At 46.2% G+C, this 23,180-nt stretch overlaps 1 protein-coding gene across 9 annotated transcripts in view; it reads left to right on the forward strand.

Annotated features, from left to right (window-relative positions):
• WDFY4 (WDFY family member 4) overlaps nucleotides 1-23,180 on the forward strand; it is a 293,352-nt gene that overhangs the window by 88,848 nt on the left and 181,324 nt on the right. For all 9 annotated transcript variants that reach the window (XM_047073092.1, XM_047073091.1, XM_047073085.1 and 6 more), the window contains 10 exons: nucleotides 5,614-5,828; nucleotides 6,664-6,758; nucleotides 7,670-7,907; nucleotides 8,095-8,171; nucleotides 9,229-9,450; nucleotides 10,129-10,307; nucleotides 16,108-16,339; nucleotides 18,009-18,154; nucleotides 19,193-19,304; nucleotides 20,006-20,196. In XM_047073092.1, coding sequence (XP_046929048.1) covers nucleotides 5,614-5,828; nucleotides 6,664-6,758; nucleotides 7,670-7,907; nucleotides 8,095-8,171; nucleotides 9,229-9,450; nucleotides 10,129-10,307; nucleotides 16,108-16,339; nucleotides 18,009-18,154; nucleotides 19,193-19,304; nucleotides 20,006-20,196 — 1,707 coding nt within the window. The remainder of the gene's footprint in view (nucleotides 1-5,613; nucleotides 5,829-6,663; nucleotides 6,759-7,669; nucleotides 7,908-8,094; nucleotides 8,172-9,228; nucleotides 9,451-10,128; nucleotides 10,308-16,107; nucleotides 16,340-18,008; nucleotides 18,155-19,192; nucleotides 19,305-20,005; nucleotides 20,197-23,180) is intronic.

Consider the following 23,180-nt stretch of genomic DNA (forward strand, 5'->3'; position numbering starts at 1 on the left):
ATTTATTATTTATTTATTTAAAAAATTTAAATTTATTTTTGAGAGAGAGAGAGAGAGACAAGAGTGAGTGGGCAAGGGGCAGAGAAAGGGGGGAGACACAGAATCTGAAGCAGGCTCCAGGCTCCGAGCTGCCAGCACAGAGCCCCATGCGGGGACTCGAACCCACAGACTGCGAGATCATGACCTGAGCTGAAGTTGTACACTTAACTGACTGAGGCAGCCAGGCACCCCAGAATGTAGTAATAGGATTGAGGTATGGACAGTGCTGTTTGGGAAAATCTGAAAAGATTTCTTAGATGTGAGAATGTGTGAATTGTCTCTTGAATGATAACTAGGAACTCGGCGAAGGGATGGGGGTACAAAGGGCATTCCCAGCTTCGGGCGTCAGTCGAAACTGGTGTGCACATTTGGCAAAGGGAGAGACTATACTAGGCCTGGAGACGGGGTGTACCAAAGGGGAGGATGCAGTAAAGTTGGAGAGAGACAAATCCCTTATAAATAGAAGATCCTGGGCTTCTGTTACCAGGTGGCATTAGCCATCACATGCGTGTAATTTATGAAAGAAGCAGAAGGCTTGGAGCAGACACCCGTATGCACTTAGGTCTTAGTTGCATATCTGTTCAAGTGGATCAATGAAAGTGCCTTCAGACATGGTTTCTACTGATTTTGGTGCTACTTGGACTTCTTACACATAAGCCAGGACCACAAACTCCCACACTTATAAGGCCACGTGGACACCACAAATGAATCTATCAGGCTGTGGCGAAAGGGAAAGTTTATACCCATATATAGAAAGAACTAATTCTAAGTAAGCAAAGATAACAGCTTGTCAAATGAAACCCATCTGTGGGCCCTACTTACTTGTGATATCTCTGAAGAGCTGAGGTCACTTAAATTAGATCATGTCTTTTCCAAAATCATCAAAGAACATTTCAACCAAATTGGAATAAGCAACCAATCCCAATTTGAGTAGTTCAGTAGAACTCCCTGTTCTTTCAAGTGTCCGGGGGAAGCACGTGTGGTCATCTGATGGCTTTTACATCTACGTCAGGATACACCATGGACTGATGTGCCCAAAGCCTCGGAGGAACCCACCCCACCAGGACCCAGCCCTCCTTGGGCTCTGGGACCTTATTAATCTGGACCAGGAGAGAAAGGGAGAGAGAGAGATGAAGAAGAGTGAACATCCACAGCTAGACAAGGGTAGAATTGAAGGCTTGACTGTTAAGTGGATAAAGTAAAACACTCCTAAAGGCTGTCCCACAAATTGCTCTGTGATAATTTACTTTGGGGGTCCAGCCTGCCGGCCAGCCTGGTGACCCTGCACAGCCACCATGGAGTCCTAATTGAACCACCACCCCCTAGCCTCCATTGGAAATAATATGCGTTAGGAAAATCAATCCATTTGGAGGGGGAGAAACCAGACTGGCTTCCTGCTACTGCTCATATTTTCACTAAAACCCCATTTTTACTGGAACCAACATTGAAAAAACCAGCACATTTTATTCAAAACAAGGCAATATTGTTATTGACAGAGCTGCAGTGATAATGAGGACGATCAATTTTCCCTCCTCCATTATGGGGTATTGAGCAATTTTGGAGTAAACTTGTGGCATCATTAGACAAGATCAGCATTTCTCCCTTTCGAAAACTTCCGTGTCTTTCCTCCTTTCCTTCTTTTTTCTTTCTTTCTTTCTTTCTTTCTTCTCTCTCTCTTTCTTTCTTTCTTTCTGCTTTTCCTTTTTTTGTGTATTTAGATTTTAAGTAGCTTTTCTCTGGTGGATAAAGAAGAAAAAAAGCAAACAACAACAACAAAAGAAAGCCAAAAGTCCCTGAAGCAATAAGTGAAGTGCTGGTAATAAAACTGGAGATTGTAGACATTTATTTTTAATTCTTATTAATAAGAATTATTATTAATAATACACTGCGAGGTATTTTTACATCTTGCTTCATACGGACTGTCTCCCCAACTTTCACCCCAAATTAAAAGACTACAGATACCAAATAATCCAGATTCTGGGAGAAGGAAACTTCAAGGCAAGGGGGTGGAGGCTCCCTTTTGGTTCCGAGAGGAACGGAGAAGAGGAAAGGCCGAGGTGCACACCCTGTGGGATGCAGGGAGAGACACTGAAAATTGCAGAGGAAAGGTCTGGGGAAGGGAGTTAAGGAGGTTGGGCAGATTTCCACGAGGAGGAGCTCCTCAAAGTGAAAGTGATGGAGTTATTTAGCGCAAATGAGTTTTGGCATTTCTCCCTTCTGTCTCTGGTCCCTTTTGGGCTACACATTGCCTGTCCCGGTTTATGCCAGCTGTGTTAATACTGCAGTGACAGGGAAGGGGTTGTCTCAGTCCATTCAGGCTGCTATAAGAAAATACCATAGACTGGGTGGCTTATAAACAACAAGAATTTATTTCTCTCATAGTTCTGGAGCCGGAAGTCCAAAAGCACGGCGCTGGCAGATTCAGTGTCTGGTGGGGGCCCACTTCCTCATGGATGGCCCTGTTCTTACTGTGTCCTTATACGGCACAAGGGAAAAGAAGGCTCTCCCGGGTCCCTTTTTATAAAAGCATTAATCCCATTCATGAGGGCTCCACCCTCGTGACCTAATCACTTCCCAAAGGCCCCACCTCCAAATACATCACATTGGAAATTAGGGCTCAACATATGGATTCTGGGGACACAGGCATCCAGTCCATTACAGACACCATCTTCTCCCAATGATGAGATCTTCCTTTGGCATCAGTGATGTTGGCAACAGGATGACACTTCATTTCAGAATGACAAAATCTTGCCTGGGAGCAATCCCCCTGAAAAAACATTCTAATGTAGTTTAAATTTTAAACTAAAATGAAAATGGCCTAAAATTTTAAGTTGGAAGTATTACTGAAGATAGGGTAAAGACAGAAATTTCACTAAATGCCATCAGTCTGTGGCAGGAGCTCTAGCGATGTGCTCCTGGAAGGAAGAGAGGAAGGTAGAGGGTGAGCTGTGTGACCCCTTCATTTTTTTTTAAAATCTAAGAACAGTATAAATATGTGTCCCAAATACAGTTTAATCCTTGAAACATATATGCTACTAAGCGGTGTCCGAAGCCTGTGGAAGAGTGCCATCTTATTAATTTCAGTCCCTTAGTGATACAAGCATAGTCTTGATCACTGTGGCCAGGGTGGTCCCAAATCACTGCACACGTGAGGAGGAGATGGGAAGTGAGGTGATCCTGAGCATGGGGTCTGGGATCAAAGCCAGGCCCTGCCTTACCATGCGGCCTGGACAATGAACTTCTCTGGGCTCAGTTTCCTCATCTGTAAAATGGGGAGAGTAATAGTACCTCCATCATAGGGTTGTTCACGGGGATTATATAATCTATACATGTCAAAATGCTTAGACTAGAGCCTGGCACATCCTGGACACCCAGGAAATATACTCAGAGCAAAATGTGGCCCCCACAGTAGATGCCAGGCTCAGATTCCCTTCTAGATCCAAGAGCTCCGCGAAATGCATGAGGGGCTGCAGGGAACCGCTCCCACCCAGCCACTGTAAATCCACTGCTACAGCTCCTTTTCTTACTCTACTCAGACTGTCCCCCTCACCCGTCTTGCCTGTAGCCTGTGATTCCCTTGAGAGCGGGGACAGTGTTTTGTTAATCTTGAAATTTAGCCAGAGCCTGACGTTGAAGAAGCCATTAATACTTGTTTGAGGCAGAGGGGGAAGAAGGGCAAGCGGCGAAGGACTCCAAGAAAGCTTTCATGGTTGGGGGAGTGGGTGTACATATCAGATGGTCTGTGACTTGATGGGAGGAGAAGCCAGTCATCGTTAGAAAGAGATTATTCAAATTAGTGCCTTTGTGGTTACTCCTGGCTTTACACTGGTGGACTAACCTAGACATGATCTGTGTTGTCAGAGATCCCCTTTCTTGAGACCAAAAACTCGGCCAAAGGTGTGCAATATATAAAGCATGCTAGGGCCTCAGGTAGGGTTCCTCAGAAGTGGAGCCCAAGGCAGGGGCACAGGTACATCAGATCCTTCAAGGGAGGGATTCAAGGAAAGGGGAGTGAAGGAAGCAGGATGATACAGGGGAAGAAGCTGAGTGAGGATTAGCTGAAGTCCAGCTTCAGCCTGAGCCCACAGGGCGGGGCTTTCAGGCATGAACTTGCACCACCGAGGCAGAAGCCATGACCTCACGGCTGTAGTCTGGCGTGTGTGTGTGTGCGCACGCATGTGCACGTGGTATGTGGATGTGTGTGTGTTTGCATGCGTGCGTGTGAGCGTGTGCACATATGCATGTACACAAACATATATATGGCTCTGTGGGCATGTATATACATGTGCATGCATGCACACACACATGCATGGATGCTCCTGTGTGTCCACGTGTGCATACACTTTTGAGTATATATGCATGAGTGAACATATATGGGGGACACATTGCCCCTGGACAGGGCAGCTCCCAGTTGGGGAAGGGCAGCCCTCTAGAGCAGGCATGGCTATGATGGGTACACTCATCTGGAAAAGGAGGTCTGGGGGAGGCTCCCATAGCATCCACTGTAGGAAAATTCCATTACGTTCTAACTGGTATCCCTCTCACTTCGGACAATATCGTATACAATGGTAAAAGAGAGTGTAGGCAGCCCCAAAAGTTTTTGTAGAGGAATTTCTCCCTCTCCACCCCCACCCCAGACTGTCTGCATCACTACAGAGGGCTGGGAATTTCAGGCGTTTATATTTTTACGAAGAAAAGAAAGGAAGATTGCGGAAACCATGTATTTGGCTCAAGTATTCACTGAGCTGACCCTGTGCGCTCTCTTCTGCAGGCCTCAGGGACATAAAGATACTGAAGGGACTGGAAAAGTAGTAAGGGTAAGATAAGAGCACCACTATCCGTGTCTGAGAGATGGACGAAGGACAGTGGGAAGGCACATGGGGGCGGGGGGTAGTGACAATCAGGGGCTGAGGGCAGGCGTTGGCAAGCAGTTCTCGCAGGAGTGGCGACTTGAGCTGGCGTGGGCGCTGAGCGTGGCCTGGTCCGGCCACAGCCAGTCTGCGTGGGCACTGCCTGTGGGCCTGCCTCCCCGGGGCACTGCACTTTCTGTGCCGGGAGTACGACCTCAAACACAGGGCTGCTTTGTGAGCGAAGGCTGTGGGGGCGTGGGACCCTCCAGAGGCTCAGCCACTGCCCAGGACTGCAAACCTGTCTGACCCTGGTCTTCCTACCTTTCGAAAGGAGCCATGTGTCTGGACTTTTATGTGAAATTTCCAGATGTTTAAATGTTAGCAATTAATTCAGAAACTGCTTAAACATCACGCGGGGCAGACACCGCGTCTCTGGGGCAGATGCGGCCTCTTGCTGGCCGGCTCGCAGTCTCTGTTTTAAGCCTCTATGTCTTTGGCAGCTGACCTCAGTGGCCCCCATCCTCCCACAGACCAGCCTCTGGGGTTCCCATTGCACGAGAAGTGGGCACATCTGAGAACCCCCGATATAGAGTACAGTTAGAACAGGCTGTGTGGGTGCAGGCGTCTGGCCCCACACCAGCTTGGGGCCTGGTTGGGGGCCCATCAAAGTTGCCCACAAAATGTCCTGACCTCCAGGGCTCACTGTTTGCTTTTGCTCTCTTAGCTTTCCCAGGAGATCCAGTGCTCCGTGGCCAGTCATATCCAGTCCCTGGTGAAATCGGAGAAGAACCGGCAGCTCATGTGTGAGGCGGGGATGCTTAGGACCCTCGTGGCCTCCTGCCGCAGGGCCCTGACCACCAGCACCAGCCCCTTGCACTCAGGCCTCATCAGGATTTTTGAAAAACTTGCCTCCCAAGCCATCGAACCAGACGTGTTAAGGTACCGTGTGCCGCTCATTAAACACTGCTGAGCTGCTGGCAGCTGTGCTCAGGCCCAGTGGACAGTAGGAGTACACGACACAGGTGTCCCCATGCCCCCTCCTGCATCCCCTCTGTGCAGGGTGTGGCCCTTCCCAGCATTGGACAGCGCGAGTCCAGGAGGAACTCCGGGTGCATGCGGGCAGTGCAGAGGCCCACAAAGCAGACACAGCCCCTCCCGTGGAGCTGTGGTCTTCGGAGAGAGGGGACCCTTCAGAGGGTCCTGCAGACAACACAGAATCGCATGGTGGGGGATGCTCAGTGGATAATGCCAAAGCTACGGGAACTGAGAGGGGCGGGGGCTGTGAGGGCTTCACTGCTCAAGGGGTGAGGCTGTAGGAGCCAGGCTGGTGTGACGAGCAGTGGCCGAGACTCCCGACAGAGAGAGGGACAGAAGCGGTGCTCCCTTGTATCCTATGGGAGCCTTCCTGCCGGCAGCCCATCCATGAAGCCACCTGGTGCCTGGAAAGCTGAGCAGGAGGGAGAGACACAGAGCAGACAATCGGAGCAGACACAAAACGGAGTAGGACAAATTCTTTCTTCTCTCTTCCAAATCTGGTTTGAGGCTGCTAGCTGGTCAAAGACACCTAAAGGCACCAGCTCTGTGGTCTGGGTGCCAGGCCAGTCTCCCTCTGTTTCTGCATGGCTTAAGGAAACGCTTTCCAAACAGAGTGAAGGAAAGTGGAGGAGGGCATCAGGGAGCACTGAGATTTGGGAAAGTGCTCGGATGAAGCTGGAGAACACTTCTGTTCATAAAAGGTCTTCATTTTGTTTCTCTTGCATGTTCTGATGCTTAGACAGTTTCTAGGTCTTGGAGTTCCCCCACCTCCGTCAGCTGCAACGAAAATCCTCCATTCATCTTGTGTCCACGGAGGGGACTCTGGAGGCTCAGGTGAGGACGGAGGAAAGAACAGGAACAGGTTAATGGGAATTAAAAAGAATATGCATTCCTTAGAAGGGAGCCTTCACAACAGGTGGGAAGCAGACAGATTTAAAAAATGGTATTGCCTGCTGCTCAGTGGAGCAAATGAGGAAAAGCAGGATTGGTGGTCCCTGGAGAAAGGCCAGATCTGGAAGGAAAAGGATGACCCCCATCCTCATATAAGACAGGTGATGCTGAGCGTGCCCTTGGCCCCTTTGGTCCCAGATCATGGAAAGAGCGATAGGGTTTCCTTCATGATACAGTGCATGCTAGAATACCCAGAGCTGCACCTGGATGGAGGTGCCAGTGATGGTTTTTTGCACAGCTCACAGCTCAGGGGACAGTTGGGCGGTCAAGAGGCCAAAGCATTGGGTGGGTCCCTTAGTATCAGTCCTGGTACCTGGGAGGCTGCTGACTCCAGGGACCGGCTTAAAGAATAGAAAGCTATGGGCAGGTTGAGTGTGGATCACATAATTGAAGAACATGGATGGAGATTCAGCTGGTCCTGGCAATCAGGGGAGGGGAGCAGAGCTTTCAAAGAGACAGGCTGCTGTGAGCGGGAAGTTCAGGGAGCCAGGACAAAGTGTCAGTGAGCGACGGCCAGTGGGGCAAGCCAATGATGGCAACAGAAAATGGTGCGCTGGAAAGCTGGGGGTTTGTGGGGAATGATGGAATTAAGGGAAAAGAAGTTTCGAGGAGGGACGTAGTGTTGCTGCAGTTCAGGGTTACTAAGTCAGTAGAGAGCTGCTTCACAGGGGTCAGGAAGTGCTGTGACACTGTGGAGCCCTCCTTCAGGGCTGTGGCAGAAGCATCGAGGCTGTTGTCAGAAGAGCAGATATGCTTGAACAGGGACATGTCTCTTCTCTTGCATGTTGCCTTAGGGTCCCAGGCTGCAGAAGCAGGGACTGCTGAGGGTCCCGTAGGAGCTGCCCCGGGGGCCGACCCTTGCTCAGCAGTCACACAGGCCCTCAGATCCTCGAGGACGTCCCAGGGCTCAACCACTGCCCTTCAGACTTCACTCAGCCTCATCTCCATGACCTCCCCGCGCAATCTGCAGCCTCAGAAGGCGGCTCTGGCTCCATCGTTTGTGGAATTTGACATGTCCGTGGAAGGCTATGGGTACAACACGTTTCCTTATGTTTGGAATGCACTTTATTAATTTCCCAGGGCCCTTGTAACAGCATCAGCTGCTTTCTGTCCTCATGGTGTAAGAGGGAGTGAGGTCCCTGCAGAGGGACAGAGGGGAGATATCATGGCCAGAAGTTGGTTTGTGGTTCAATGATCTGAGATACTTTTCTGTTTCCAGCTGTTTGTTTATTCCGACTGTGTCTACAGTTATGGGAACCAGCACAGAGTATCTGGTCTCCGGAGGGATTGGGACAGGTAGGTGTTTCTCAGGGGGTTTAGCTTGCTGAGCCGTCCTCACCCTACCCCAGAATAAGTGCTTAGGGAGCCTTGATTTCAGATTCCGCTTGGCATTTCAAGAAAGTGTGAGTCTTTGTTGTTTCTGTATATCTGTAGAGGAGTCATCCTTCCGGTTTGTCATGCCTGTTTTAGGGCAGGAGGGTCCTGTTTATTATGTGTCCCAAGGGCCTGTCCCATGCCTCTGCATAGAGTGGGGACTCAGTGAACACTGATGGGCTCATTCGGTGGTTTGATGTCTGAGTCTGCGTTGGATTCATTTTGTCAGTGATTGACAAAAGTTGAAACAAACACCTTACCCTGCCTTAGGACTCTTTCTAGAGAAGAATATAAGTTCTATGTGGATGGCCATCTGATCGACCTGGGCCCTAGCAGGCTTTGTGCACTGCTGTGCTCGGCTAAAAACTGCCTGGGAAGGACAGGGCAAGAACCCGGTGCCGCCCGAGCTAAGCACCCTCAGTTAGAAGAACCTGGGTTTCTCTGGAACGGTGGGTGCTGAGGAGCCATGCATTCACAGCCCAACATGGGGCACCAAGTCTGATTCTGCTTATTCACGGAGGACAGTGGGCCTGCTCTGCACTGTAACCCTGTTACAGGGCAGGAGGGCGTGGGTTTGCCTACAGTGGAGGCTTCCCCATACAAGGTTCAGCTGTGTAAGGCTGGTGTCCCCTGCCTCTCACAGCACACTGCCCAGCTTTAGATCAGCTGACCAGTGGGCCAATGATGACCGATCTCAGGGTTATGCACCCCTTCCCTTGGCAAGGTGGCATGGAATAATAGGTGGGACAGAATTGGGGAGAGGCTTTGGGGATCTACACTCAAGTCCTGGTGGGAATATGCGAGTATGAAAAAGAGGACAAGCTTCTGTGGCGTGGGGTCGACATAAAGTGGGCATGAGTCAGGTGAGGCACAGAGCTGGACACAGTAGGGCCACATCTGGGCCGATTCAGAGCCACGGTGAGTCTAGACAAGATTCCAAGGCAGAGAAGTTCTAAGGGCGTGCTTGTTCTGACTCCAGGTGCTGCCAGATCGTTCCCTCCACTTGGTGGCCTGACCTTCTCCTGCTGGTTCCTGATCAGCAGGCACAGCACAGTCACTGAGGGCCACCCTCTGCGCTTCCTAACCTTGGTGCGTCACCTGGCCAGGACTGAGCAACCCTTCATCTGCTTCTCTGTCAGCCTGTGCCCGGACGACCTCTCCTTAGTTGTGTCTACAGAAGAGAAAGAATTTCAGTCCCTGGGTAAGGCGTTGGGAGCTGTTTTCACCTACACTTGGGGAGAATGGGGCTAATTCCGCAGCTTTTGGCACAAGAGCCCAGGAGCCCAACCCTCCTTTGGTGGCTGGTGGCTGGTCCAGGCTCTGCCATTTAGAGCTCAGCCTGGCTGTCTAAGCTCATCCCTCTGTGATGGCCAGAAATGGCCTTTTCTTCTTGTGTTCCCCAAGAGCGTCACTGTTTCATAGGGAGACACCCCAGGGGTGCCTTGGCATCATGGGCACAGAGCACAACTGCTTACTCCTCCCTCCTTCTTAGGAGGGCAAGTGTGCATGGCTACAGAGGCGGTCTAGTGCGGGGTAGACCCCAAAATCTGACTCCTGGACTTGAATACTACTTGCTCCATGACCCTGGGCAACTTACCTAACCCGTCTGTGCCTCAGGCTGGTGAATGAGAGTCGTGATAGCACCTACCTCCAAGGGTTGCTGTGAAAACCAAAACAAAACAATAACCCAAAAAAACCCAAAGTGACATTTCTAACAGTTCTTAAACCCATGTCTGGCACAAGGCAAGACCTCAAGCAACTGTGGCTGCTGTCGTCATTATTTTATGAGGGGGTCGAGGCCTCCACACAAGGCCCTGTTCTCCTGGGTTGCTGCAGTGTGGCGCCACATGCCGGGTGTGGTGTTTGTGGTCTCTTGCAGACATCATGGAACCCGAGGATGATCCTGAGCCTTCTGCTGGACGCCAGCTTCGGGTCAGGTGTGGCCAGCTGCTGGCTTGTGGTCAGTGGCACCACCTGGCTGTGGTTGTCACCAAGGAAATGAAAAGGAATTGTACTGTTTCCACCTATCTGGATGGACAGATCGTTGGCTCAGCCAAGGTGAGCTAGTTGCCCCGAGCTCCACTTGCCCCACAATGCTTTCCTGGCTGCACCACTCTGGAGCGGCCTCAGGTCAGTTGGTCCTTTTCATTTGGCGAGGGGAGGGGGCGGGGTCAGTATCTAATGAAACTCACCTTTGGCGTCCAGTACACTTGGCTGAGCTCATGCATAAGAAAAACCCAAAGAAACAATAGAACAAAAATCCTTCAGAAAATGGATTGAAAGCTACACAACCAGATCAGAAGGTGAAACGTGGACATCAGAATAGTCATAAGAGAATATAAATTCCCAGAGTGAATGAGGCTTTTCACAGTTTAAGTTACGAATTCCCTAGGAAAGTCTGCGTGGGGGTCTCAGGTTCTACTTTTCCAAGAAGCTTGGTGGTGAATCTAACACAACTGTCCTTCCACCATACTTGGGAGACAGGCGCTAGAGCTTGAAAGACACCAATACCTCTTGCCAGATTTACAGCAAGGATGATGAGGAAGAGATGATTCCCTGCACAAAGAAGGCAATGGAATGTGAACACATAGCTGGAGAAAGTATCTCGTCACTGCCATTTAGAGTCACCTGAAGTCCTGAGGCATAAGGCAGAGGAAGCTGGGAGAGGAGGGACATGGCAGGTGTGCTCCAGGACCCACTGTCGGAGATCCCCAAAGAAGTCAGAGAGAGAAGCGCCCAGAAGACAACAAAAGGCAAATGCAGCCAGAGTGGCACCCAGGTTCCAGAGAGAGCATCTCAACCTAGGCTGCATTCTTGAATCACCTGGAAAGTATTTTTAAAATTCTGTTGTGCAGGTTGCTCCTAAGATGAATCATAACAGAATCTCTGGGTGCGGGGTAATTTGGTGATGTTTTCAGAGCCTCTCAGATGATTCTAACATTTAGCCAGAATGGATGACCTTAGATGAATAGGTTTCTCATTTCGATAGTTTGGCATTTGAGGCTCGATAATTCTTTGTTGTAGGGACCCATTCTATGTATAGTATGATACTTACCAGCATCTGTGGCCTCCCTAGATGCCATCGCATCCCTCTCTCCCCAGTTGTGGCCGCCAAAACTGTCTCCAGACATTTCCAAATGCCCCCAAATCACCCCATGTTGAGAATCATTAAGGTAGAACAACCTAAATTCAATACAACACCTAAAGATGAATTCGATGCTGTCGTCAGGTACAATTGTCTTATCAAATAAAGGCAGTGGTAACCAGAAGGATTCAGCAGGAACATAACAAAAATAGGTTTTTCAAAACAAGAAGCTAACTCTTTTCTCCAATCATTGACAATACCGGCCTTTCTTTCTTTCCTTCCTTCCTTCCTTCCTTCCTTCCTCCCTTCCTCCCTTCCTCCCTTCCTCCCTTCCTCCCCTTCCTTCCTCCCTCACTCCATTCCTCCCTCCCTGCCTCCCTCCCTCCTTCCTTTCCTTCTTTCCTTCATTCTTTCCCTTATTAAGTCTTTTTGAGCACGTATTCTATGTTAGGAACTGTTTTAGATGCCAGGAATTGTCCATGACCACCAATCAGTACCTTCGGGAGTGTGCATATAGTACAAAACAGAAGTTAGATTTATTAAGCTTGATGTAGCAAGACACTCTACTCCCTGGGGTAACAGGGACTTGGAAGGAGCATATATGATTTGCGCTTATTTAAGGTGATTTTGGGGAGGGTTCAAAGAAGTGGAGGTTGGTCTGTTCTCAACCGAGTACCGTCAGAAAGAGGGAGTTTGATGTCCGTGCATGTTCAGAACTTGTATCCAGGAAGTAGGAATAATGGAGCAGGTTAGAGTTGTTCTTGGAGAGAAAGCTAACTCATGTTAGCCAGGATGGGAAGGGTGGTTACTTTTGTGGTTGCACAGTGTCTTTGTTATTATCTGTGTAGGCATGATTATAGAGGAGACTTCCCCCTGCCCCAACCTTTTTTTTTTTTTTTTTTTTGCAAAACATGTTGGTATTCTGCCTTGTTTTACAGAATAGGTTGGTATTCTGTGAAATAGTTCATGTACTTTGAGGCTAAAGGCAAACCCTATTGGTGTTTGCTCGCACCTAGCACAGGGGCAGGCACATGGTAAGCCTGCAATAAATACTTGATGAATTGCATTGCATTTAAGGCCACAAGGAGGAACACGGACTGGATTGATAGTGTAGTTGAGTGACCTGGTACATGGATGAACATCTGGCCTCAAGGGACCAGCTAAACCGAAGCCAGTCAGGAGGGAGGTTGGCAGTAGTGTGAGGTCATGGGGATGTGCCAAAAATACGTGGAGAATGACCAAGGGTTGAGTCAGACAGAGTTGACTTTCCAAGATGATCTCAACAAGTTGGTTCAGGATCAGCAAATGAAATTTAACTTGGGTACACATGAAGGCCTGTGTTTAGATGCAGACATATGCTGGATAAGAATAAGATGGGAGAGCTTAGTTTGGGGATGACCCAGCTTCAGGATTGTTCTCTAATGTTAGAGATCTTCTATTAATTTCTAAGTTCAGCTAAGTTAAGTTTGGAAATGTGGGGAGTATTTCAATAGCCTGAACGAGCAAAATGGCGTGGGAGCAATTTAAGACATCTTATGTTTATAAATCAATCCGAATGGTGCTGTGAGTAAATGCGCTATGAATTTGGCAAAAATGCAAGCTGGATTGCAGGAGGGGGGCAGAGCTTCAGGTGGGAGAGACAGAAGTTCCTATCTGAAAGGAGGGAAGAGAGGACAGCACAGTGGACTTCACTTTAGGCAAGGCTGGTGGCTGAAAACCTGGTTTGTTTTTGTTTGAAAATCTCATTTAATTGATAGGGAGTAAAAGAATATTTCTGAAATTGTGTGACCTTTCCTTTGAAAAATATGTATTTACATACATATGCATAGATGTGGTGACTTTGTAGTCATTATAAAAAATAATATAAACACATTTTGAAATAACTAAAAAATAGAGCAAAGATGAAATATTGCCTGCATTCCTTCTATCTTACCATAGTTTGTAATTTCTTTCAGTTTTTTTCCCTTTAAAAAAGTAGTTGCAACTTTATTGTGTGGAAAATTTTGTATATTACTTAGCTAGTTTTAACTATTAGTTAAGTCTACCAACATAAACTTTGAAATGATCATTTTAGGAGTTCCTGGGGGCTTGGCCAGTTAAGCAGCTAACTTTGACTCAGGTCATGATCTCACTGTTTGTGAGTTTGAGCCCCGTGTCAGTCGGGCTCTGTGCTGACAGCTCAAAGCCTGGAGGCTGCTTTAGATCTTTGTCTCCCTCTCTCTCTGCCCCTTCGAACTCGCGTTCTGTCTCTTTGTCTCTCAAAAATAAATACTAAAAGACGAAAAAAATTTAAAAATGAGAAATTACCATTTTAAAATTTGTGATACTCTGTTAACTATTTTTCTTTTCTTTTATTGAAATTTTTATTGAGATAATTGTAGACTAAAATGTTGTAAGACATAATAGCAAGAAATCCTGTGTACCTTTTACCTAGTTTTCCCCTAATGGTGGCATTTACAAAACTCTAGAACAATTTCATAACCCAATTTTGCTATTGATACAATCTGCTACTTTATTCAAATTTCCCAGTTTTATTTATACTTGTATATATGTGTATGTGTTCCACACAGTTTCATCACATGTGTAGGTTTTTGCATCCATGACTCGTGCCAAGATTCAGAATGTTTACATCACCACAATGCTCCCTTGTGTTGCCCATTTATAAAAATTATAGCCACTCCCATTCACCCACACCTCTCTCCCCTATCCCTGTCCCTGACCTTGGAAAACAATAATCTAAAATGTTGTCATTTCAAGGATATTATTTTTATGAAACTGTACAGTGTATGATCTTTCAAGGTTGGATTTTTCAATCCACATAATTCTCTGGAAATTCATCCAGATTGTTGCTGTGCACCAATAATTAATTCCTTTTTATTGCTGAGTAGTTTTTCATGACCTGGCTATATAACCATTCACTGATTGAAGGACATCCGGGCCGTTTCCAATTTGGGGATATTACAAATAATGATGCTATGAACATTTTTTCCTTTTTTTGTTTTTTATCTTTGTTTGTTTGTTTGTTTGTTTTGCTCTGAAGATTTGTATACAGGTTCTTGTGTGAACTTAAGTCCATATTTCTCTGGGATAAATGCCTAAGAGTTCAGTTGCTGGGTCATAGGTAATTGTGTGTTTACTTTTTATAAGAAATGGCCAAATGATTTTCCCAGAGTGACTGTACCATTTTACATTTCCCACCAGCAATGGATTAACAATCCGGTTTCTCTGTATTTGCAGTGGTCACTGGTTTTCAGATTAGCCGCTCTGATAGGTGCATAGTGATGTTGTGTTTTTAATTTACACTCCTTTCATGGCTAATGAGATTAAAAATCTTCTCAAGCACTTATTTGCCATTTATGTAACCTCTTAAGTGATGTCTGCCCATTTTCTGTGTCCATTTTCTAATTGGGTTGTTTTTTTTCCTCTGGGGTTTTAGAGGTTTTTGATATATTCTAGATACTAGTCCTTCGATGTATGATTTGCAAAGAATTTCTTCTAGTCTGTAGCTTGTCTTCCATCTTCTTTCCCATAGGAGTTTGCAGAACAAAAGTCTTTATTTTGATGAAGGATTCATCAAATTTTCCTCTTGTGACTGCAAAGTTTAGGTTGAAGTTCACTTCTTTGCCTATGGATGCCCAGTTATTCCAGCAACATTGGTTGAAGAGGCTATCCTTCTTCCATTAAATTGCTTTTGAAACTTCGTCAAAAATCAGTTGGGCACATTTGTCTGGGTGTATTTCCAGATTCTATATTCTGTTCTACTGATCTATGTGACTAGAACTCTACCTATACCACACTATCTTAATTATTATAGCTATGTAATAAGCTAGCCTGTGTAATAATATTGGTTAGAGTGGTGTCTCCCACTTAGTTTTTCTCTTTCAAAAAAGATGATCAAAAACATTGTTAATTTTTGAAAAAGAAGAATTAAGCTATTTGTTTAAGCTATTCTAGGGCTTGTGTCTTCAGATACAAATTTTAGAATTAACTTGTCTGTGTCTACAAAAAACCTTCTGACATTTTGATGGGAACTGAATTATATCTATAGATCATTTTGGGGAGAAATGATATCTTCCCTGTGTTGAGTTTTGCTATCCAGAAACATGGTATTACATAGGTCTTCTTTGATTTCTTTCATCATCCTTTTTGAATTTTTAGTATATAGAATCCATACATGTTTTCTTAAATATTTCATTTTCTTTTGCGCAGTTGTAAATGATAGTGTTTTTAATTTTAGTCTCTTCATGTTCATTGTTGGCCTGTAGAATGTGATTGACTTTTGTGTGTTTATCATCTATCCTGTGACCTTGCTGAACTCACTTACTAGTTCTAGGCATTTTTTTTTTTTTTGTAGATTCTTTGGAATTTTCCACATGGACATATCATCTGCAAATAGAGATAATTTTATTTCTTCCTTTCCAATTGGATATGTGTATAATTATTTTAGTACATAAAACTTAATGAATGTGCCAATACTGGACATTTGGGTTCTTAGTGGAATGACTGGAACAAAAAAGATAAACATTTTAGTGTCTCTTAATATTCCTTATCAAATTTGTCTCCAAAAGCACAGTGTCAGTTTTTTGCTCCCACCAGCATTTTGTAAGCTGTTTTCCTGCACTGTTTCTCAGCTTTGAGAGTGAGATTTTTAATGCTGTAGATATAATAAGCTTTTACTATGAGAGAAGAAGGTATATCATTTTATCTCCATAGGTGTTTATTTGATTAATTCTGAGGTTAAATCTCTCCCTTTCTCCCTTTTAATTTTAACAGATGTTGTACATCCAGGCCTTGCCAGGGCCTTTCCTTTCAATGGATCCATCTTCATTTGTGGATGTTTATGGATATATCTCTACCCCTCGAGTTTGGAAACAAAAGTCATCATTAATATGGCGTCTTGGCCCTACATACCTCTTTGAAGAAGCCATCTCAGTGGATACTCTGGAAGTTATTAACAAACTTGGCCCAAGATACTGTGGTAACTTCCAAGCTGTGCATGCCCAAGGTATGGAGTGTTTTGATTTATAACGATCTTACTGATATTATTTTATTAAATGGACATCCAGTTATTTATAGCATATTTATAAAAAATAAACTCAGTGTAGGTCAGTCATTAGGGAAGACCTCTGTAATTGAATCATTATAAATTTACAACCCAACAGAAAATGTCACAGAAAAGGAAATGACAATATCCTTTGGATTTCAACTCTGAAGCACATAATGGAGGAGAATAGGTAGGCAATACCATCAGCAAAGAAAGAGAGGAGAGAATGAGATAAATAAGTTGCATTCCTTTTAATGAAGAAGCTTTTTAACTAAAGCATTCTGTTGTCTTCAATTATTAAACAGGCAGACAAACACATCCACATTTTCATTATTGATTGCTGGCTGTTCAAGCAGGGAGTACTGCTCTCTGCGCTCTGTTAAGTCAAGGGGGTCAGCTCCCATCTGGGAAGAATGATGAATGAATTTATGTACAGAAGCTTGTGCATTGTGAAGGGCGATTGAACACTGTTGAGCGTTTCTGTCTCCAGGACCCATGTCTTCTTCAAGCTTCCATTTCCTATGGCAAATGGTACTGGCCAGAGCCATGCGATGAGGTCAAGTCTAGAGCCAAAATTTTGCTGACTCGTTATTCAGACCATGCAGCTCTAGGACCATGTGTGGTTCTCCTTGACCCAGGGACCAAGGTGCTCATTCCAAGTGGAATGTTCGCCACGGCATGTAGCTCATCAAAAATTTTAGGGCTTTCAGCCGAGCAGATTTCTTTTTCTTTTCTTTTTAAATATTTATTTATTTATTTATTTATTTATTTATTTTTTTAAATTTTTTTTTTCAACGTTTTTATTTATTTTTGGGACAGAGAGAGACAGAGCATGAATTGGGGAGGGGCAGAGAGAGAGGGAGACACAGAATCGGAAACAGGCTCCAGGCTCTGAGCCATCAGCCCAGAGCCTGACGCGGGGCTCGAACTCACGGACCGTGAGATCGTGACCTGGCTGAAGTCGGACGCTTAACCGACTGCGCCACCCAGGCGCCCCTTATTTATTTATTTTGAGAGAGAGAGAGAGAGAGAGAGAGAGAGAGAAAGAGAGAGCAAGTGGGGCAAAGGGAAAAGGGAAAGAGAGATTCCCAAGCGGGCTCTGCAGAGCCTGATGCAGGGCTCCATCCCATGAACCGTGAGATCATGACCTGAGCCAAAAACCAAGAGCTGGACACTTAACCGACTGAGCCACCTTGGTGTCCCCATTTTTTTTTTTTGTAAGTCAGCTTTCTTATCACTTAGCATTTTGGTTTTGGGGAGTGAGGTTATAGCATATCCTTGGTAGATGTCTCAAGCTCAAGGTGATTTCACACCTTGAATGCCTCTATTTTATAGTAGGGTTAATCTTTTTTTTTTTTTTTTATACTTTTCTTTTCTTTTTTTTTTTTTTTTTTTTTATAGTAGGGTTAATCTTAAGAGATTTGTCCACAGTTTTCTATAAGTGTCAGAGAAGCACAGGTAGGGACCAACATGTGATATAGACATACAACATGCAAACATACAACGTAACAACATAAAATAGTCCCTCAATGATGACTTCACCATATAGCCGTAGATATTTATTTTCCTGAGGTTGTACTTTCTTTTCCGTAAAGTGAGAGTAGAGATGATCAAAGATGTGTTGCTTTAGGAGAGGACCTTGATACAGAAGCGATGCCCCTGGTTGCAGAGGAAAGGGTTTCCTTTGGCCTTCACATAGCCAGCTCCTCCATCACCAGTGTTACGGACATCAGAAACACTTACAATGAGGTGGACAGCCGCCTGATTGCCAAGGAGGTACGACTTCTGCCTTCACCTGTTGCCCCCTTTTGGAATCCTGACCTCCTTGTTTTGCTTTAGTTTTCAGCGCTTAAGTGAACACTGATTCGTGTTGGCGCATGTGTAGACAGATACGCACAGGCACGCTTCCCATTTCGTTTGTTAAAATATCATATGCCTCTCCACCCATTAGCATCCCCCGAGACTAAACCTTTCGTTTATAATTGCTCAGAGAAGAAAGTAGGCAGTCTTTATTCTTCACTGTAGAGCAGGAACAAGTGGAATTTGAAAAACCTTTGTGACACTGAAAACACGATTGAGCTTCCCTTTTCTGGATGCGACTGGCCACGCCCCCCAACCCCCAACACCGCAAAATGTTCTGTGAGTTGCCATGTGTATTTTAAACAGCAAACTTGCAAAACAGCAAGCCGACATGTTTGTAGATGAAGATGCCATTAGATGAACTATTTCCTAATGCCTGCACGGAGCGCTCTTTTGCTTAATGCTGAGAAATTTGAGCTGATTTGTTGACATTCTCTCCACCCTCACAGAAAGAAGGCCATCTCCCTTTACTGAAAGGAGAGATCAGGGATTAGGTCTGTTGAGCACACAGCTGTGCCTTCCCCACACAGTACCCCAGATTCCCATCTGCCTGGCCCTCTGAGACTAGTGAAGCCAGGGCGGGCCGAGACTGGACAATGTGGACTGGGAAGGAGGCAGCCTGGCCTTCGTGGCACTGTTCCACCTCCACATGTCCCTGGGCCCACCTTGCCCTCATGAGCTCTTTACTGTGACATGTGGGACATCGTTGGCACAACAGCATAGCCAAAGCTACTCCCACATGATTAAGGCACAACTGGGAGGCAGGACACGGGAACCTGAAGTTCGGCTTCAGTCTCCCTGACGTTGGTTCATTTATTATTTATTCACCGACCTTCACTTACTGAGTGCCAACTCTGGACCGGGTCTCGGGTACCTCCCCTCCAGGACCTCATGAACAAAACATCTTCCATTTCAGGAAAGTTTCTTGGGACTAATTGTTGCCAATTTCTCTAGATGAACATTTCATCCCGTGACAATGCCATGCCTGTGTTCTTGCTAAGAAATTGTGCTGGGCACCTGTCAGGTTCTCTTCGAACCGTTGGAGCTGTGGCTGTGGGCCAATTAGGTAGGTCAGGCCTTGAGCTTTTACTACTATTTGGGAAGTTGGGTGTGTGGCTGTCATTGCTCGTGCAGCCTAGAAGTCTGAGTGGCCATCCAGGGAGGGTGAGAGTTGGAGAGTCAGCCCTGTCAGAGAGCTGGCCTTCCACATCACATAGAAGCCAGTTCACCTTGCTGTATCTGGCAGGTGTTAATGAACTCAGCTACTAACCAGGCTGACATCTATGCACAATGGAACCTATCTAGTGGGCACAGTGGGGTCTTTTGACAGAAGTAATGGTTGTGGTTGTTTGGGTAAGAACAACAGTCAGTTACTACTGGTTGCCAAGAGCAAAGCAGGGGGTTAGTGAAGGTCCAATCTCACAGGATCTAGAGAGCAGACAAAAGCCACAGGTTGTCACAGCAACCAGTGGATTGAGGCTCAGAGGGCATGTGACTCATCCAGCACGCTGGACTGAGACAGAGGCAGTGATCTGAAATCCCGTGGGCTGTTTCAGCCTTCTGGTGACCCAGGAAGAACTTAGTGCAGGATCTCTCAGTGAGCTAAGACTGACAAACGTCCCATCCTTCCTCCCAGCCTGTCCCGTGTGCACGAGCCCTTCTGCTGTGAAGGGACACTGGCAGCTCTTGCCTTTGCAGGCTTCCAGGGGACTTGCCATAACCCCGAAGCTGCGATCTATTGATGGAATGCCTCTTTGTCCCACACAGGTGTAAGGGTGTTCCACTCCATTCCAGCAGCCAGCAGTCTGGACTTCATTGGTGGGCCCGCCATCCTCCTGGGTCTCATTTCCTTAGCGACGGATGACCACACCATGTATGCGGCCGTGAAAGTCCTGCACTCTGTCCTGACCAGCAATGTCATGTGTGACCGTCTGATGCAGCACATCTCTGGGTACCAGGTAATCCAACCTCCCATGTGGGCTGTCATTCCCAGGGAGCAGGGAAGAGCTTCACTGGCCTTAGTGGACCTTTCCTCCACGGCAACTTCTAGAGAAGGGAAGCCAAGAGGGAAGGGTCTTGAGACTAGTGTCGCCACAGCAGAAGGCCAAACAATGGCCAGGCAGAGAAGGGCTCTGATCAGAATAGGGATGGGGCGCCTGGGTGGCGCAGTCGGTTAAGCGTCCGACTTCAGCCAGGTCACCATCTCGCGGTCCGTGAGTTCGAGCCCCGCGTCAGGCTCTGGGCTGATGGCTCAGAGCCTGGAGCCTGTTTCCGATTCTGTGTCTCCCTCTCTCTCTGCCCCTCCCCCGTTCATGCTCTGTCTCTCTCTGTCCCAAAAATAAATAAACGTTGAAAAAAAAAATTTTAAAAGAATAGGGATGTTCGTCTGTATACCTGTACCTTGCACTGAATTCAAGAATCACTTGTGGTCCACCCACTTTGCACCTAACACAATGGCTAGGAGCCCAGGTGGAGGAACCAGGTGCTGGGTTTGAATCTTACCTCTTACTCACACTTGCTATTTAACCTTGGATGAGTTACTTACTTACTCTCTCTGCCTCAGTTTCCTTACTTGTATGATATAGACTATCATACCTCCTATATCATGAGATTGTAGTGAAGGACGAGGTGATTTAATTCAAGCAGGCTCCGGACTGACAGCAGCAAGCTCGACGTGGGGCTTGACACACGAACCTTGAGATCATGACCTAAGCTGAAGCTGGACGCTCAACCGACTGAGCCACCCAGATGCCCGGGTCTGCAGTCTCTTCTATAAGGGCACCAGTCCCATTCACAAAGGTTCTATCCTCATGACTAAATCACCTCTCACAGGCTCCACCTCTCCTAATCCATCATATTGGGGATTAGGTTTCAACACATGAAAGTTTTCTTTTTTTGCGGGGGGGGGGGAACAAAAACATTCACTCTGTAGCACTGTCTAAGAAGGTGGACAAAAAAAGCATATTATTGTGAGACAAAAATTCCCAAAGACTTTATCTGAGTAAAGAACCCACCAGATTCACAGATTTATTGTACCTTTACAAATGAAGACAGAAGAGGGAAATTTAAAACGCTTCTCATGTTTTACAAAAGAAATATTGCAAATATTTATGTCTTCGGGGCATATCAGAAAGAAGGGCTGGACAGTGGTAGGGCAGGTGGGAAATGACAGGTTTGAGTAAAGCAACAAGATTACTGTTATTATTATTATTTGCCTTCTCTGACTACTCTTTAATTTTTTTTTTCAACGTTTATTTATTTTTGGGACAGAGAGAGACAGAGCATGAACGGGAGAGGGGCAGAGAGAGAGGGAGACACAGAATCGGAAACAGGCTCCAGGCTCTGAGCCATCAGCCCAGAGCCTGACGCGGGGCTCGAACTCCCGGACCGCGAGATCGTGACCTGGTTGAAGTCGGACGCTTAACCGACTGCGCCACCCAGGCGCCCCTGACTACTCTTTATAAAGAGAATCTCCCTCCATCCTATCCCATCTCTTTCCAGACACCTTTTCTTGCTTTCTGTTTCTTCATAACCTGCATGGCCAGTTGGTAGGATCTCTATATACTTGTCATGTTTGTGGTCTGTTTTGTCCCCCTAGCCCCCGAAGGGAGATGTCCCATGAGAGCAGGACGGGTCTGCTTGTCTACCTTAAGAGCACGTGGTACACAGCAGTTACTCAACAAGGTTTTATGGAATGACTCAGTGAATGCAAACAAGGGTCTTCAATTAAATGGCCTGCTTAAGAGTAAATTTAATTACTTTTAGACTTTTACTTTATTCATTTGCTGGTTTTCTGATTGGACCTAAGAGCACGAGAGTATGAACCTCTCTATATGTTATTTCTATCCAAACTTGTGTATCATCCTCTTCTCAAATGAGGTGGCATCCAGGCAAGTTTTATAAGATGGATTTTCATAGCATGGTAAAGAAGGACAGTGTTCCAGACCAACATTAAGAATACTTAAGGGATCCTGGGACTCTTGGGTGGCTTAGTCGGTTGAGCGACCGACTTCAGCTCAAGTCATGATCTCACGGTTTGTGGGTTCGAGCCCCACGTTGGGCTCTGTGCTGACAGCTCGGAGCCTGGAGCCTGCTTCGGATTCTGTGTCTCCCTCTCTCTCTGCCCCTCCCCGACTCATGCTCTGTCTCTCTCTGTCTCAGAAATAAATAAACATTAAAAAAAATAAAAAAAAACACTTAAGGGATCCTGTTCAGTGTCCTCCATGTGGAGGGGAGGAAGGACAATGATGGGTCTGTGCACAATAACCTGGATGGAGAGACAGACAATGACCAGAACTCTGCTACTCCAAGAGGCGTGGATTTTATCTTGGGAGGGATGAGCAATCATAAGAAGGCTTGGAACAGGGAAATGGAAGGATTCATGCTTTAGAATGACCTTTGAAACCACAAAGGAAGATGGGCCAGAAGGGTGAGATTTGAACAGGGGACTGAGAGAGAGTCCAGCATGCTATGAGACTACATTTCTGGCCTGGAAAGATTTGGGATCTTTGTGGGAAGGGTGGGCAGATAGCACTGGAAAGCAGCCAGTTCTGTGTGTCCAGAGTGCTGCAGACAGGAAGGAAAGAAGATATTTGGGACATGCTAAATCTGAAATGTCTGTGTGACATCAAAGGTCAAATGTCACGTGGGACAGATAACTCTGGAGCTTAGAGGGGCAAGCTGGGCTGCAGGTATAAATGTGAGAGTCATCAATACCATCATGATGATATTTCAGACAAAGTCATTCAAGAAATGGCCAAAGAGAAGGAGTAGGAAGAGAAGAGAGGAGAGCTGAGGAGGAAGCAATAAGGATCTAGCCACGTACAGGCTGAAAATATGATCAAAACCCAACAAAGGAGATTGAGAAGCAGAGGGGAGAGAAACTGAAGAAAGTTTTGTTGAAGAATCTGAAAGAAGGCAGTATTTCAAGAAGGCAGGTGGG

The sequence above is a fragment of the Lynx rufus genome, unplaced genomic scaffold (genome assembly GCF_022079265.1).
Source record: "Lynx rufus isolate CCGP_SWC_20201006 ecotype Redwood Valley unplaced genomic scaffold, mLynRuf1.p SCAF_11, whole genome shotgun sequence".
In the NCBI taxonomy this organism is placed as follows: Eukaryota; Metazoa; Chordata; class Mammalia; order Carnivora; family Felidae; genus Lynx; species Lynx rufus.